General features: G+C 37.1%; 2 protein-coding genes across 2 annotated transcripts; both read left to right on the plus strand.

The window, feature by feature from the left end:
- The first annotated feature begins 6,017 nt into the window (after positions 1-6,017).
- LOC140181416 (uncharacterized) lies at positions 6,018-7,202 on the plus strand. The gene has a single exon (XM_072224976.1). The coding sequence runs from the start codon at positions 6,018-6,020 to the stop codon at positions 7,200-7,202; it is 1,185 nt and encodes a 394-aa protein (XP_072081077.1).
- A 5,611-nt stretch (positions 7,203-12,813) lies between these two features.
- LOC112772831 (uncharacterized) lies at positions 12,814-16,923 on the plus strand. The gene is made up of 7 exons (XM_072226214.1): positions 12,814-13,062; positions 14,598-14,977; positions 15,093-15,328; positions 15,408-15,622; positions 15,708-15,800; positions 15,901-16,003; positions 16,382-16,923. The coding sequence occupies exons 1-4, from the start codon at positions 12,842-12,844 to the stop codon at positions 15,459-15,461; spliced, it is 891 nt and encodes a 296-aa protein (XP_072082315.1). The 5' UTR covers positions 12,814-12,841; the 3' UTR covers positions 15,462-15,622; positions 15,708-15,800; positions 15,901-16,003; positions 16,382-16,923.
- Positions 16,924-17,386: the final 463 nt, after the last annotated feature.

Consider the following 17,386-nt stretch of genomic DNA (forward strand, 5'->3'; position numbering starts at 1 on the left):
CTGATTTTATTTCAAGACAAACAAAACTATATACGATTACGAGCTTCAAAAACCCAAACAAAAACTGTATCTTGGCTTTTCTTTTTATTGTGCTACCTTTTTTTACATTAGCTTTTTTTCTCAAAGTTTCTCTCACAAAAAAAAAATGTCTTTTTCTTTTTAAATAGAAAAATTCCAAAATCTAAAATTGAATATATGCTTTGAAACTCAGCGAAAAAGAAACATATTACTCAAACGTGCAGGCTATATTTTCTTTCTTTTCTTCTTACTTCTTCTTAATGCATGCTTGATCATCTTCTTATAACAATAATAGTATGTAGCTCTTGTTTTTCCTAGCCATTGCAATCCACATCTCTCTCAAATTGATTACTATAATAATTATTTTTATTATTGGTGGTAGCTACTATCTCTTCTTGGCCTGATTCTAATCAAAACTTTTTCTTAATAGGTAATTCTTTCCCAATATAACTGAAGTAGCATCTTTAACCTTTAATACTAATTTTAAATTAAATTATACCTAAAACACTCAATGCACATTCAGTCATAAAACTAATTGAGTCCAACTTAATTAACTCAACCAATATTTGTCATTACAATAAATTAGATAAAATATTTCAAATTTAACAATTTCCTCTTTGTTGACAACAAATTTTTGAAATATAGAGCATTAAGTAAACTAGATTAAGTACGAGATAACTTCCCTTTTACAGCAAAATAATCTTCTTCTAATTCCAGTAGAGATTTTTTAAAAGCTTCCCTGAATATATGCTATGATGCTTTCGATTGTAAAAATAGAGTGCAGCGAAAACACAAGAAAAGAAATGATACTATATTGCTAAAGATGATAAACTCACATGAACAAATATAAAAGAAGTTGCAACCATCAATAAGAATCCAAACACCCTCAGTCCCTCTATATCTATTATTTTCCTTTTGTCATTACGGAGTAAAACAAGTACCTATTTAAACTCCAAAAAATTAATAAATAATTAATTAATAAATTAATCGTTATTCAAAAAAATAAAAAATTAAATTTTATACTTTAAAATGGTAAAAATATTTAAAACATTAATTTAGGCACTAATTTTAAAAATTTTAGTTTAAAACCGAGTCAACAAAACAAACCGATTGAACCAAATCAAATCGAACTCAAAGCCTATTATATAAATGAAAAAGCTCATCCTTCTTTCCCGAAAATTCAAAGAGAATCACGCTGAAAGGGGGAAGAGAAGGGAAGAAGAACCCTAACTCTTGTCCAAAACTTCAATCCATCATATCTCTCAATTCAGAGTTTTGATTGACGAGCCGTCAGCGGCCATGCATTCGTTTCGGAATTCTCTTCAATTCTATCCGAACAAAGTAGTAAAAAAATTCGAATTCTATCCCCAGTTCTTCCTTCTTTACATTTTCACAAATTTGGATTTTAGTATTAAGAGATTTTGTAATTTTAATGGTTTAGGAATACTCTAGCGGTGGATAATTGTTGGATTTTACCCTAATCATTAATGGATAAGGTAAGAAAACTCAAAACTTTTGTGGTTTGTCCAAATTGGTGAATCCTATGTTGATTATAGTGAAATTGTATGGTGTTAGATGAAATTATATTATTTGAAATCAAATTGGTGAATGTTGGATGCTTGATTTGAGCCTTGGAAGCTAAGAATTCAATTGGTGAGGAGTTGAAGGCTTGGAGCTCGTGGAAGGGGACATTTTGAAGTGTTCCGAGTTTAGGGAGAAATCGGCCAATGTATGATTTTGGTTTCTCATAGTTAATGTATAATGTCATGTGAAAACTTAGGCTAATTGATCATAGGATAAGCTGAATTTTGTGAATTGTTCATGTTTTGTGGATATAGAAATGATGGTAGAAGTCTAATGTGCATTGTGGTTGGAGATTCACTACGCCAGGCACGGTGAATAGCGGCCAATATTTGGAGGCCACACACCTCGCCGCCGCAAAGCATGCTAGGGAAAGCAGAACTCCTTCGCGTGCCACAATCATCAGCGGCGACTCCACCAAAAACGCCGCCATCACCTACGCGAGGCAAAAATAGCGGCGAAGATCTGGAGGCCACACACCTCGCCACCGTGAAACATGCTGGGGAAGCAGTACTCCTTCGCGTGCCTTATCATCAGCGGCGACTCCATCACAAAACGCCGCCAGGTGAGGATCCAATCTTAAGCAATCTAATTTTTGTTTTGCCCCCTTTTTTTTTTCCTATAACCCTGAGTTGATTCCCCCCAAATTTGCAGAAAACCCGCGAAGAGTGATTGGTAGCCCGCGAAGCACACCCATTGCTGCTATTCCAAAACAAGGTTGTGAAGGCAGGACTCTTTCGCGTGCCACAAATCAGCAGCGATTGCATCGCAAAACGCCACCAGGTGAGGATTTGTTAACTCAATTTCTCCTTTACCCCTTTTTAATTTCTCCTATAAATTCTAATTCATTCTTGCCCAAATTAAGCAGAACCCCGCGAAGAGTCCTTGGAAGTGCGCAAAATCTGCTGCCATCTCTGCTTCACTGCGAAGGTGCTGCCGATACTGGGTCCTCTGCCGGCCGTGCACGAAACTGTTGAGCCACCCTCCACCGTTCGCCATCCTGAGCTATCGCGGCCTCTCCCTGTCCCTGGTTAGTTCTAACACCCTAAGCTTTCCTTCGTGTTTTCACTCTTGGTTTGGAATTTCGAACAAGAATTTGTTCGAATCTTCTATTAATTGGAGTTAACTGCTGCATTGATTGGGTTATGAATTTGATTCATCTTATTTGGTCCCATGTGAGCAAGCTCAGCTGGCTACTCATTATTCTGCTCCTGTCATAATTTTAACCAACTGAACACGTGAGTTGTGATTGGCTAGATAGATAATTGAGTTAGATTAATTAGCAGATTGTAATTCAATCTTTTAAGAGACATTGCTGATTAGAACCTCATCAACAAACCCGGTTCTGTTGCAGGAAGCGACTTCGTTCGGTGTCGATTGCTAAGTATTATGCACAAAAATTTCCAAAGGGTGTTGTTGTTTACGCTGTTGATAATAATTGCAAAATAATTTGGGGCATAGAAGCTTCTAGAGCACACTTCAAACAAGATATTTTTTCTTTCAACTTTCTTATTATATATGAATATCATGATCTTGATTTATTATTGTTGTACTATTCCTCGTTAGGCTTGGTGAGTAGTAGAATTGATCATTCAAACTACACAAGAATGCATATCTAATATTGCACGATCTCAGCACCAGTTCATAAAAGAATGCATTACCTGGTAGGGACGTTAAATTGGAAGGGTGGGGGTTAAAAAGGCTGAAATTCACATAATGCTTTAAGGATAAAGGATGAATGGTATATTGAGAATACATATCTAATGAAGCCATATTTTACAAGAACTAGGACTTTGTAAAATTGACTCTTCCAAGTGATCATTGAACGTTGGTAATTTATTTTTCAATTGCTGTTTTGCTGGTCCATTAAGTGTGCTTTAGACCTTGGTATTTTGTGAAAACATTTTTGTTAGAAGAGGTTAACATTTTATTTCAGCAGAATTTCATTAACCTTTTTCAGCAAATAAATAAGGTAACATTATAATTCCTTTGAAGTTAAATAATTAGAATTCAGAAACCAAGCTCACCCCAATCTAGGATGAGATGCTAAAGTGAGAAGAATGAGTTCAAACCGTATAATGAACCACTCATGCATTTAATGGTTACTGCAATATTTAACTGTAGGAAAACAAGCAGGATTCTAACACATTTATCATTGCCCGAAAACTAAAAAAACCTTGTCTCCCTGATAGCGCTTGCCCTGTTTAATTAGAACCTAAACATAGAAAAATGTGGAGTTAATATTAATATCATTTGATCTGGAATCTCCTATATGATTATTGAAGAGGCTAACGCAAAATTGGCTTACTGGGACCAATAGGAGTATAACAGCTAACACCATCACACCAGAAGATTGTGGTTGAGAGAATAAGCCTTATTTGTTTGAACAATTGTCAACTCCGAATGCAATAAGCAAGAGACCTAAAAACTCCCCTGCAGTTAGATACTTTCTTGATCTTTCTTGATCTCAATCTCTTTTAACAGTGTTATTTTACTCAACTTAAAAGACTTTCAAAATTTTAGTTCCTTAATAGTCTATACTTATCCCTAAAAAAACAACATTCATTCTATGTTTTCCACATATACATTTTGTATTTATAAGAAACAGAGGTGAATGGGGGTATATAGTGTTTATCTTAAAGTAGCAATGTTGATTGATAGAAGTAATAGCATTATTGCCACCTTGGGATAAATTTAACCAAAGAAATAGCTTTGTTTTTCTATGGACTTCCCTGTTTTCAATTGTTATGAGAAACGGTGAAACTAATCCTTTATATGAGTTGTGTTTCCCTTACAGCTTTTAAAGTAATACAATAAAATAAAATAAAACCATGTTAGAGTTTGAACTTATAGTCCTTTAGGATTTGGTTATTTTTGCATTGCTTTAATTCTGAGTTAGTTATGAAATGCTATTTGGTTATAGTTCTTTAGGATTTGGTTTTGTTTTGTCCCTTTAGATCGTGTAGCCATTGCTCTTTAAAATAAAATGTGCTTCTTTTCTCAAGTGTTATATTGTGTAGTTTGATGTTTCCTTTAATTTCAGGCCTGGTACTTTCGGAACTGAAGTTTCCACTGTGCTTGGTGGCGGTCTTGTACCAGGTTTAGTCCAATTTACTCAATCTACTTATTTAGTATATCTGCTATGAATATGACCCTGATGATGAAAACAAACTTTAATGTTTTGTGGGTGGAACAAGTTGGAAATACTTTCTGCTTTTGCTGGTTGTCTTAATGAATGAATTGTTGCTTCACTGTCTATGACCCTAATACGAATTATTACTTGGCATTTGATTTGAGCTAGTTGTTTGAGAAGTTACAATGGCTTTTTCTTTACGATTTCTTTTTCCGTTCCCGGGGGTGGGGGTGGGGTTCATGTTTACTTGCCACTTCAGTCCATGATGAATTTGCTGCCAATGAGTTAGTGCAAAGCATCCCGAATTATCAACAGATAAAATAATATGCCGCAGAGCATTAATTATCCAATATCCGAAACAATATTTGAGCTTTGCAATTGAATGTTCGTTTTATTTATTTAATTTTTCTACTTGTGGTTCATTTGGCAACATAATGTTGATTGGAAGGATTAATTTAGCCTTGGCTTGTGATATCTAGATTTGTCTTCAACGTATTTATAGGCTTTTGCCACTGCATGAGAGAGTTATATATGAATTATATAAGTATTAATATATGTAGTTGCCACTGCATGTTAAGTTGCTTTATTAATAACCTTTTGTTATCATTGCAAAGAGCTTCATCATCAACATAAACATGCTAGCATGCTTTGCTCGAGAATCTTGGGAGTAAATGTTTAGATTTATCTCCAAAATTTTTTTTGTTAGATTAATTTTTTATTAATATTTCCCTAAAATGAACTTTTTATTTCTTTCAAATGATCTTTTTAATCAAATTTATCTTTCAAAGAATTTAAATTAAGCATAACAGAGGATATTATATCCGGCTATTCTCTTCTTATTTTGTTGAGTTAACCCGCAATTAAGGGCAAAAAATTTGTATTTGAGGTTTCTGTTCATTATGATTGTTTAGTTTCTTATTAATTATTACATAAATCTAACTTTACTCCTATTGTTTTTTCCCTCATTTTTTAAGGTTTTTCCTTCTGTCTTTTCATTTTTTGGACTTGGGATCAGCAATTCTTTCTACCAGTAATTTTTTTATAAAGCACAAAATTTTGACAATGAGTAAGCAACCTCCCCAAATCCTTTCTACATGGTTTTGCTTGCAATATATTATCGAGCTTATTACGTATGGTACTCTCCCATCCAATAACTGTGATAAACTGTTACTACTTTTTAAGTTCTATATAATTTTCTTACTATTCATTTATTTGTTTGTGCTATTTCATTTATTTATACATTGATAAGAGCTGGATTATAAAGCCACAAGGTAGTGTAGAATATATGGATGGTCTGAATAGATTCCTTGACTTCGCATTTGCCAATGCATCATCCGATGTGATGATACATTGTCCATGCCCTTTGTGTGGGTTCCGATTTTTCCAAACTAGAGAGGACGCTTACGATCATCTTTTGATGAAACCCTTTCCCTCTAACTATACCTTTTGGTTACATCACGGTGAGAGGATCGTAGACGAGACATCCAGCGGTAGGGAAGAACTAGAACCCACTGTAAATTCAGGAGATCAAATGCGTGACATGGTTCACGACGCATTCAACTTGGCGGGACTGCAGAGTGACGATGAAGACTCAATGAATGGTCATGTCGGAGACGTTGCAGAGGGGTTGCCGTACTTATATGACGAACCTAGCCGCGAGGCTTGTGCCTTTCACGACTTGCTGGAGGATGGCGAGCAGGAATTGTACCCGGGATGCTCAAAATTCTCAAAGCTGTCTTTCTTGGTGAGGATCTACCATATCAAATGCATGTGCGGAGTGAGCGACAAGGCTTTCGGTTTGATTCTAGAGCTACTGGGGGATGCCTTCCAGCATGCAAAGATACCAAATACCTTGCACGATGCCAAGAGGATCATAAGGAAGCTCGGTATTGAGTACAAGAGGATAGATGCATGTCCAAATGAATGCATGCTATATCAGAGCTCCGATCAAGACCTATCTAGATGCAAACAGTGTGTAGCATCCAGGTGGAAGCAAAAGACCCGGAAGAATTCCTTAGTAAGAATCAATGCCATTGTCAAGAAGAATGGGAAACCTCTGCCAGCGAAGATTCTCTGCTACTTTCCTCTTATCCCACGGTTGCAGCGATTATTCATGTCCAGCAAGACATCAGTGGACATGTTGTGGCACAAGAGAGGAACCAATTCTGACGGTTCCTTGAGGCATCCCAGGGACGGTGAGGCCTGGAAAGCATTTGACAGGAGATATACTGACTTTTCTGGCGATCCGTGCAGTGTTCGCTTAGCCCTGGCTAGTGATGGCTTCAATCCATATGGAAACCTCAGTTCAAAGTACTCAATATGGCCAGTGATTCTTATTCCATACAACCTACCCCCATGGATTTGCATGAAACAAACCAACTTTATCCTCTCCATGATTATTCCCGGTCCTAAAATGCTTGGCAATGACATAGATGTCTACCTACAGCCATTGATCAATGAGTTGAAGTAGTTGTGGGCCGGTGTTGATATGTATGATGCCAGTGAGAAGAAAACATTCAAGATGCGTGCTGCGTTGATGTGGACCATCAGCGATTTTCCTGGATTGGGCAATTTATCTGGCTGGAACACGTACGGTGGTAGAGCTTGCCCCACGTGCAATCTGGACGCTGAGACTAGGTGACTCACTTTCAGTCAGAAATGGTGTTTCATGGGTCATCGTCGCTTCTTGAATCACGATCACAGATATAGACAGGACCGGGATAGGTTTGATGGAAAGGTAGATGATAGATCCCCACCTGTCAAATTGACTGGCAGGGATATCTTGAGACAGTTGGAGGGTGTGCCAGTCTCACACGGCAAGGTGGGAGCGGTGGGTGGTAAAAGAAGGCGCGGACAGCAGACCGGGGTACAAGACGAGTCTCCCTGGAAAAAGAGGAGTATATTCTTCGATCTCCCATACTGGGAGAACAACGAATTACGCCACAATCTTGATGTGATGCACATAGAGAAGAATGTGTGCGACAACATTGTGTTCACCATGTTGAACGAGAGTGGTAAGTCCAAAGATCACCTAAAGGCTCGAAAAGATCTCCAGTTGATGGGAATCAGGCATGATATGTGGCCACTTGAAGGTGGAAAGTATCCCTCTGCAGTCTTTACCATGTCAAATCCACAGAAGGAGGTATTTCTTAGGACTATCAAGAATGTGGTCTTTCCAGACAGGTACTCTAGCAATATCTCTTGATGTGTTGATATAAAACAGCGCAAGTTATCGGGCTTGAAGAGTCATGACTGCCACATTCTAATGGAACATCTCTTGCTAATTGCGTCAAGGCACGTATTGCCCACCCAAGTGTCCGCTGTCTTGGCTCAGTTATCAGCCTTTTTTCGACTACTATGCAGCAAATGCATAGATCCTCGTCAACTACCTCTCCTTCAGGATCGTGTGGTCCATACTCTATGCCACATGGAGATGATATTTCCACCTTCCTTTTTCACAGTCATGGTTCATCTAACGGTGCATTTGGTCGAGGAGGCACGCCTCGGTGGCCCAGTGCATTACCGGTGGATGTACCCAATTGAGAGGTAGAAATATATCTAAGCTTTCTCGATCTATTTTTTTAGGATAGCTGTCACCTATAATTTTATGTGTTATGTTCTCGAAGGTACCTATGTCGTCTCAAGCAGTACGTGCGTAATAGGGCACAACCGGAGGGATCTATTACAGAGGGCTACTTGTCAGAAGAGATTCTGACGTTCTGTTCAAGATATCTAAATAACGTCGAGACTAGGATCAACCGACCGACGCGGGTTGACGATTGGCCAAGCGATGCCCTGCCCAGTGAGGCTGCCAGCATGTTCCCAGAAGTCGGAAAGGCGGTCGGGGCTGCTTCATTTTTTACTTTGACCCCCACTGAAATCCTTCAAGCACATCGTCATGTACTGGTCAATTGCATTGCCGTAGAGAAATTCTTAGAGTAAGTATCAAGACCGAGTTCTAAAATTATGCAGCGAGCCAATATAGCTTTAACAATAATAAAATTGAACATCTTTTTTCACCATGCATAGTGAGTACAGAGCCATCACAAAGAGAAAAATGCGAAGCAAAATAAGGTCCCAGTCTCTTATAGATAGTGTGGTGCACAGAGAATTCCCCAACTAGTTTAGGCATCAGGTAATCCTTAATATCATAGGATTTCACTTTCCATATTGATGCTTTCTTGCCTCTAATGGTTCAATTCTAGGTCCCATTTGGAAGCACCAGTCATTCGAACGAGTTGCAATGGCTTGCCCGTGGACCCCTTGCTCAGGCCAGACGCTATCAAACTTACAACGTCAATATATTTAAATTTAGAACCATCTCGAGGGAGGAAGGGATGAAAACACAAAATAGCAGAATTTATGTCACTTCGGATACTAGGAGTTATGCAAGCAAACGGGATGTCAATGTTACCGTCGGCGGTGTATCGTACTACGGGAGATTAGTAGACATCATCGAGCTAAATTACAGTGGTCAGTTCAATGTAGTCTTGTTCAAGTGTCTCTGGGCAGAAACCACGTTGGGCAGAGGCATATGACAAGACGAGTTGGGTCATACCTGTGTCAATTTTACCAATCCGATTCACACCGGTGATCGAGAAGACGATGAGCCGTACATCCTAGCATCTGAGGCGCGTCTTGTGTTCTACGTGGATGATGAGGTGGACAACAGATGGAGTGTAGTAGTCCATGTGATGCCTAGAGATTTGTTTGACATGGGCGAAGATTATGAACATTGTGAGGTCGACTTTCACCCCCAAATCTGTATGACGAGCTTGACTGAATTTGATGTCGAAGACTTGCGGTTGACAAGAGATGAGGTTTTAGAGGAATCCACTCATGACGTGGGTGATGATTGTGATGAGGCTGCCGATTCCTAATATACATTTCTCCATGATGGATGTAGCTCATATTCACGGGATTTTATGCATATATACTACTGTCATGATTCACCTAGGAGAGATAGTTGAATGTATTCTAGTCATTTCATTATCAGAAAAGATATCTCGATTGAGTTATTTCTTGTTATTTGAAACTTATCCCCTCATATAAATCTCTATTATTTGACTGGGTTCTGATATAATTGGTCTTTTTTTCTAACTGTTGCCTCTCATATAAGATTTCCTCCAATCACATTTTTTAATTGTCCTTATACGTTCTATCTATCTTCGTTGCCTATCAGGGAAATTGGAGAGCCGAGACTTCTATCCCATTACCAGAAGCCGTTGGTTCACAGAGAAGATGATAGAGGCGTCTCCATTCTCATCGTTGGACCATGCAACATCCTTTGTAAGGTAGTTGTGGTTCAATCAGTCGCGTATACAGTCATGGCTGGATGCCTTTTCTGGACAAAGTCACCTCTATCGAGCCATTCGTGATGCGCCGGCTTCTCTGATGAGGGTTTGTTTGCTGATCCCCAATTACTTAGTATGTGTTTCCTTGTCATATTCTTTGTTGAAACCCATTTCAGGCGATTATGTTAAATTTATAGGAATTGCTATTTTGGGACCGAAAGTACTGGGCTAAATTTGGGTTTGAGTTTATAACAAGTACGGAATTGTGGTTCACACAGAAAATACTTGACGAGGTGAAGGTAATACTTCCTATTTTACCTTTCGATTGATCTAATTTATACCACATCTCTCTATCTATGTAGCTAATTTCCTAAATTGCGCTGTTTTGGTAAAATTAAAGAAGCCGAGTCACCATTGAGGATGGATATATAATTGTATTTTTTAGATCAGAGTAAACTCTATTTTCCCTTGCTAGAAGAAATTTAGTTGCTTTAAATTGTATGCTAGTATCTACCACATACAAATATGTGCGGGTTTAAAATTTACTCAAATTTAATTGCTTGTATTGGCATGATGTGAGCTGGCTCAAGAAAGCACCCAATTATTCTGTATGGCCAGTGATTTCCTAATTCACTCAGCACTGTAAAAGATTACTAACATATCCCTACAAATTTGGAGACACCCATTTGCCACCTGCAATATTTGTAATTCTTTATGGAGTTTAGGTGCACGATTCACTACAAAGAGCCACTTGCAAGTTGGAACCTGTAAAAATGGGATTCGGGTAAGCCGAGACCAAGTTGGAACCTATAAGACTTGTGAGAGAGTTTACGGTGGATTTTGAATAAGATCAGAATAATCAGTTGATGCCAGTGATAAGAATTATGGGCAAGATCTTGTTGTCCTTATTATCTTTTTGATTGATAATTGGTCTCTGTGTGCTTTACTTTGTATCTGCTTCTTATTTATAGTATTGATAATTAATATTTTGTACAGACACGCTATGAAAATACTCTGCTCGTTGAGCTGGATATTGCATCACGTGAGGAATTCAAGCTCATGGAATATGGCCTTGAACGACTATGGGACAGTAAGAAATACATGATATATGCAATGGTAATATAATAGGATTGTATGTCACACTCTAATGTATCAATTGTTCCTTTGTGTTTGGATATGATGCTGGACTCTCAGGGTTATCTCGCCCAAAGTTCCAAGAAGCATCCGAAGAACCAGGAGAGGTGGTTCCAGATTCGATGGAGAAAGAGGATGTTGTCTCCTCCGATGGGTCTGATGAGGCTGTTTCTGCCAGTCGAAATGGTTCCATGCTGTCCTATGACCTTAATAAAACACTAGAAGATAATGAATATCTTTACAGTGGAATGTCTCCTGGAAAGAAGAATGCATGGCACTTGGCTATGTGGGCAACAAAGTACTTGAATCCTTGAGAACATTGCTTTAGTTTATTTATTTGAATTTCAGTTGAAGTTATTCGGGAAAGCCGAACCTTGTTGATTGATTTTGTCGTAACTCTATAACTTCTCAAATTGTTATTAGAGATTGTTCTTGTTGGACAGTTTATCATGGTTGAGAACTTAGGGAATGTGATATTTAGACAAGAACGGTTCATTTGTTTTGTTACTTTTTGAAAGTGAATAATTAATGAATTGGATTTATCATTGTTCTGTGCCACAGTGAAGGCCCTCGAGCCTCTATTAAATATAAATTTCATTCGCTGGTGTTTATAATCCTATGCAAGTTTGTGCTATTTTATTCACCCAACTAGTGAGAAGATTAAAATGACTTATGATACCACAAATCACATGTTCTGCCGATGCCTACTACTATTTTTATCCTTACATTATACATGAATCAACCACCTAATGAATATGTTATGTTATATTTCACTTACATATATTGGTCTCTAGGAATTTATTTCTCAGGAGATTTTTCTCCTACTTACTCCTGCTTTTATCATTCATCCACCTCATAATGCTTTTAATTTTTTACGTGGAGTAATAATTAGACCTCACTCTTTACTATCTTAAACTGTAGAGCATCCCAAAATTGTTGTTTATTCCCAAGATATTACTCTATTAATCACAAGGTGGTTAGAGTTTGTTTTATCAGCAGCTACTATGTGTGTACACTACTAGTATGTGCGTGAACTAAAATTTAACACATTGTATCTATGATGGGATATAAGGCTTGAGTTTTGCCATTTTCTAATTCAAGCCACGTCTTTATCTTTCACTTCTTTGCTTTCTCTAAACTTGCACAATCTCCAGCTACTCTCATTACACCCTCGACATAAAAAATTAGTTCTGTTCATACATTTCTAGACTTTACAGATAATTACATAAGAGTATATATCTAGTTTACATTCTATCTTTTAAGATGAATGAAAAACTTAAGAATAGAGAAGTTAAAACATATTTGAGAAAAAACCAAGAAAAGTGTCTTGTTAGTATATTTTATTTATCCATCTTCCAAAGAAATTCTAAGAGAAAATTAGCTAGTCTTTCCTTTAAAAATAAGACAAAAAGCATTAGCCACTTAGGAATTTTCAAAAAAAAAAAAAAAAGACTTGCATAGGATTTCTTACCGAGTCACATACCTGTTTAGCAAACATGTTTTAGAAATTTTTATTATGACTAATCCCTATACTGTTCTATTTAATTATTAATATTATTATTATTATTTTAAAATTTAGGATATTAACCCATCTATTATTGATTTTGCTTTAAAATGCTATATTAGGAATTTGGGTTTTCACAAATAAAGGAAGCCGCAAAATTAAAATTGAAACCCTTTTATGAAATACCCCAGCTCCACTATAAGTTACTCTGCTTCTCATTCCTTATTCCCCAGCCCTAACTTCGAAAACATTGAACGAAGGAACCCCTCCCCAATAGAAGCTCGCAGAACCCACGCTCCCAACGAGGGATCCTCAGCTTGCGCTGGACCTGGGTCTCCAGCCACTCCCGGTCGCTCAGGTCTCTCCACCAGTCTTCACAGCTTCCGATTGAGATCAAGGTTGGCCCATCTTAAAGTTTGAACTTATATTCCTTTAGGATTTGGTTATTTTTGCATTGCTTTCATTCTGAGTTAGTTATGAAATACTATTTGGCTTGCCTTATCCCATGAGATTTTTATGGAGAGTTGGAACTCATTCAGTTGTCACTATCTTTATATTCAAAATCTTTGAATTTGTTTGGCGCTGTAGCATAACTGGCTAGTCTCATGAATAAATGCCTTCTTAACATGCTTTCATGAAAATGTCAGTGTTAGCATCTACCTTAACGTTGATCCCAATGCTATTGTCGTTCAAGGCACATTCCCTGAAATTTTCGTGAGAGACTCAAACTATTCTGACTTGAAGTTTCATCAAGAATTTGTGGAAACTTATATTGTAATGGGAAGCTTTAACTGCCTAGAATTTTAAATAACTAATTAAAGGAACTTGAACTATGGTATTTTATTGCTTGAAACAATTGAAACTGATGATGAGTTCTCTTGGACAGTAATGACTAACATAAATCCTGACAAAAGGCTTGAAATCATGCTAATTATTAGCTTGATTTGATCACTGTTTCTTCTTATATGGCATTGTATCTTTTCTCTTTTTTGTTGAACAAGGATAACATGGTTTTATAGAGAGTTAAAAGCAAAGTAGTTCAAACATAGGTCAAAGCTTGATTGTTTAGTTTATTTATTATACATTTAATTATTTTCTTACGGGAGATTTGATTATTTTAGTAATTAATTATTTAATTAAAAAATTATAACATATGATTATTGATTTAGTTATTTATTCATTTTTTGGGAATTATATTTTTTGAGTGTATAATTATTCAATGGTGATTATAAAATAAGACACCTTTTTGACCCCATATACTCGTTGCAATGATTATAGCTAACACTCTAGGACATGCATGAAATAATCAATGGAAGGATCTAATTAAATTGGGATAGGTCATGAGTAATTTATATGCTTTTCATTGTTCAAATCTGTACCTAAAATATGACATTAATATATATAGCCATTTGGTTTGTATTTTGATATGTGCGTGGTGTTTTTTTAATGCTGTTGTTTACCTAAGATTTAATGGTTCGGTCATATCTACCTATAGGCTCTTCATCGTATATATTTTAAATACTCCTCTTGTGTATTTGGTACTTGTTCGTGGAAATCATTTAGTCACTAGTTTTCTTAATTAAATATATTAAATTATTTAGTCACTTAAATTAATTTGAAACTAAAAGCTATATATGAAACTAAAAGCTATATATGAAACATAGAAATTAATTTGGAGTTGCCCTTTGCAATTGCTACAATCTTGAATGCACGTGGTGCTTTTTCTGTTGAAATGGTTGGGAGTATCATAGAGTCCTAGGCAGAACTTATAGTCTCACATGTATGTAATCTTATATATGTATCTAAATTTCGTGTTTTCTATATGGATTAGTCAATGAATTATAATTTAATTTTGGTTGTAACAAATTTATCAAAACAGAATGATATGTGCTTTGACTCTTCTTGATTTTAATTTGTTATTTGGTTGAAATAGGCGCCCTTTATCTTCTAAGATGGCGAGAAAAGGTCGTTTCACGAAAAAATCGAAAGTAGGACAAGGATGTCAGCAACCACAAATGGCTCCGTCTCCGGCCTCTGCTACCCACCGTGATGACTCTGAAATACTCCCGGACAGTGGTGATAGTGTCCCTCCAACTTCACGTCCGTTCCTTCCGCCGCGCAATGTACCAAGGCCTGCTCCACAAACGAGCACAACTACCATTCAGAACTCGGAGCCAAGCCGTGTAAACTCTACGGATAATGCTAATGATGTAGATTCTGTTGATCAAGAAGCTGATGACTCGTTTGTTGATTCTAGAGCTCAGAATCACAAAGGACGCAAGACAACAGAGTTTTGGAAAGTCAGGATAATCAGTAATTTAGCTATTAAATTTTATGTGTTCAATCCAATTTACACTCTTGGTGATTATTCTTATTCTCCCATGCTGTCCACTACGGATACACATATGGTATTGTGTTTGGCTTTTAGATTTTGATAGCACAATCAAGCCGGCAAGACTAAGCATCAGGGAGGCTATGGAACGGCCTAACGGTAGAAAGATCGTGCTCAGGTTCAACAAGGCAAAGCAAGCAATTGGAAATGAGGCTGGACTGTTGAGTGGCGTGCTTGGTCTGTTAGGATCTGATTTTGGGAAATTTTCTATCTGCGAGGAAAGTTGGCGCAAGATTACCACCAAGGACAAAGTTTATAATGAATGTGTCAAGGTAAAGTTTATGTCCCCTTTGAAATAAATCTGCTTTATTTTTACAACTTTTGACATACTGTTGTTTGTTATCTGTATAGCATATTTTCCACATTGATGAAGATAGCGAAGGAACCATCAAAAAAATATTTTGAAAGCTATGGGAAAGTCCTGGAAGGAGACAAGGCTGAGGTTGTATAATGCTTATTTCGAGCCAATGTTCACGACTGAACAAAATATTGAGAACCATCCACCGGGAATAGATCGAGAGCATTGGAGATGGTTCCTTGACTATCGCGCCAAACCCGAGACGAAGGTAAACTAGTATATTACAAATTATTGTTGTGTTGAGTATTTTTAAATCATCTTATAATCTCTCGTGTTCTCTGCTGGACCAATAGGAGAAGTGCAAGAAAAATGCGAAGAATCGATCAAAACAACAGTATACCCACACTGGCGGTTCGAAAAGCTTTGCACGGCGTTTGGAAGAAGAGGTACTTTACTTTTTTTTGTTCACTCTTCAGAATATTTCTGTGACTTAAGGTTGCCTTGATTGTGTGAAAAACGGTAATGGCATAAAATTTGTTGATACAGTCGGAAGAACAAGGGAGAATAGTTGGTAGAGGAGAGTTATGGATAAATGTGCACAAAAAAAAAGGACGGCTCCTATATGAATGATGAAGCAAGAGCAATCGGTGTAAGTACTACTACTTATAATTGATCGATAAACTTATGACCTCAAATAGGGCAATAGTCTACTTTTCTATGCTATATTGTTTTTGCTCCTGTTTGATGAATGGTTTGATACTGTATGTTAAGATAGACCAAGAGACTTTTAAAAGTCCTATTTCAGCTTACTTTAATTATCATTGCTAATTTAACAGTTATGTTTCTAGACTATTTGAGCTAAGATATAATTTGGAAACAGTTGCCGTAGAATGTGAATGACTGAGTTTCATTTATCCCTTACAACTAGTTATAGTGGCAGGCATCCTATGTTATCGTTTTCTATGTGTTATTGACATGAGATGGACTCATCAACAAAATTGTTGTTTATGCTAATTTGTGTCTGTAGGAAAGAATTGAGGAGATTGAGCAGCAGGATAAGTCATCAAGGGTGTTGTCTCAAAATGATTCCATTGCTCAGGTTTTCGGAAAAGAGAAACCGGGTAGAGTACGTGGTGTGGGTTTTGGACCGACTCCTAGTCAACTCTTCGGTCCAAATTCACATGGGTCTGGCAACGAAGTCCAACTAGAGGAGAGTCAGAGGAAGCTGCTTGAACTGCAGGCAGAGCTTGAAGACGAGAAGTTGAAGAGGAAGGCGATGGAGGATGAGGCAGCAGCAGAGAAGAAAAAGATGAAGGTGATGGAGAGTGCTCTGATTTATCTGTTTCAATGCCAGGGTGAGGAGCTGCCACCAGACATCGCTGCAGAAATGGGTTTCGTGGAATGATAGAGTGAATAGTAGAATATTAGGAGTGGAGATATTTTGCTATGAATCAAGCATTTTATTGAATTAGACTGAGCAACTCTTTGAAAGAGATTTCTTTTTGTTCGTATTTTTTATGGATATATATTTCCTATTTTGCTTATATATCAATTTTCTTTTTGCTACAAGTTTAGATTCTAAGGTTGAAAATATTCAATCTTAAAATAATAAAAAATATAAGAAGAATTATAAAAAATAATTGAATAATATTTTAAACAATTTTGCATTTTTTTTAAAGACCCGAATTTTCTGTTTTTTTTTTTTAATTTCTATTAAAACAGCAGCGGTTTTAAACCGCCTCTATTTTGGTTCCATAATTAAGGATAGTGTTATATCTAGCGGCGGTTTGTAACCGTCGGCATCTCTAACAGAAAATATATTAGCATTTGGTGGCCGTTTTAAAAACGCCGCTAAACGTGCGGCCACGTAAACAAAGCGATAAAAATTGTGGCGGTTAAAAAACCGCCGGTAAATATGTTACAAAATGTGTCAGTGGAATACGGATGCGATTTTCTATAGGTGTGCCACGAAATTTTGATTTAGTGGCGGTTATGCCAGCGGTTGCTGGAAACCGCCGCCAAATCCAATCCC

Source organism: Arachis hypogaea, chromosome 18, assembly GCF_003086295.3.
Source record: "Arachis hypogaea cultivar Tifrunner chromosome 18, arahy.Tifrunner.gnm2.J5K5, whole genome shotgun sequence".
NCBI lineage: Eukaryota > Viridiplantae > Streptophyta > Magnoliopsida > Fabales > Fabaceae > Arachis > Arachis hypogaea.

Excerpts from the sequence above, each read along its gene's own strand:
- LOC140181416 (XM_072224976.1), top strand. The coding sequence starts at position 6,018 with ATGGATGGTCTGAATAGATTCCTTGACTTCGCATTTGCCAATGCATCA.
- LOC112772831 (XM_072226214.1), top strand. The coding sequence starts at position 12,842 with ATGAAATACCCCAGCTCCACTATAAGTTACTCTGCTTCTCATTCCTTA. Across the intron at positions 13,063-14,597 it reads AGCTTCCGATTGAGATCAAG|GCGCCCTTTATCTTCTAAGA; the intron begins GTTGGCCCATCT and ends TGGTTGAAATAG. Across the intron at positions 15,329-15,407 it reads TTTATAATGAATGTGTCAAG|CATATTTTCCACATTGATGA; the intron begins GTAAAGTTTATG and ends TTATCTGTATAG.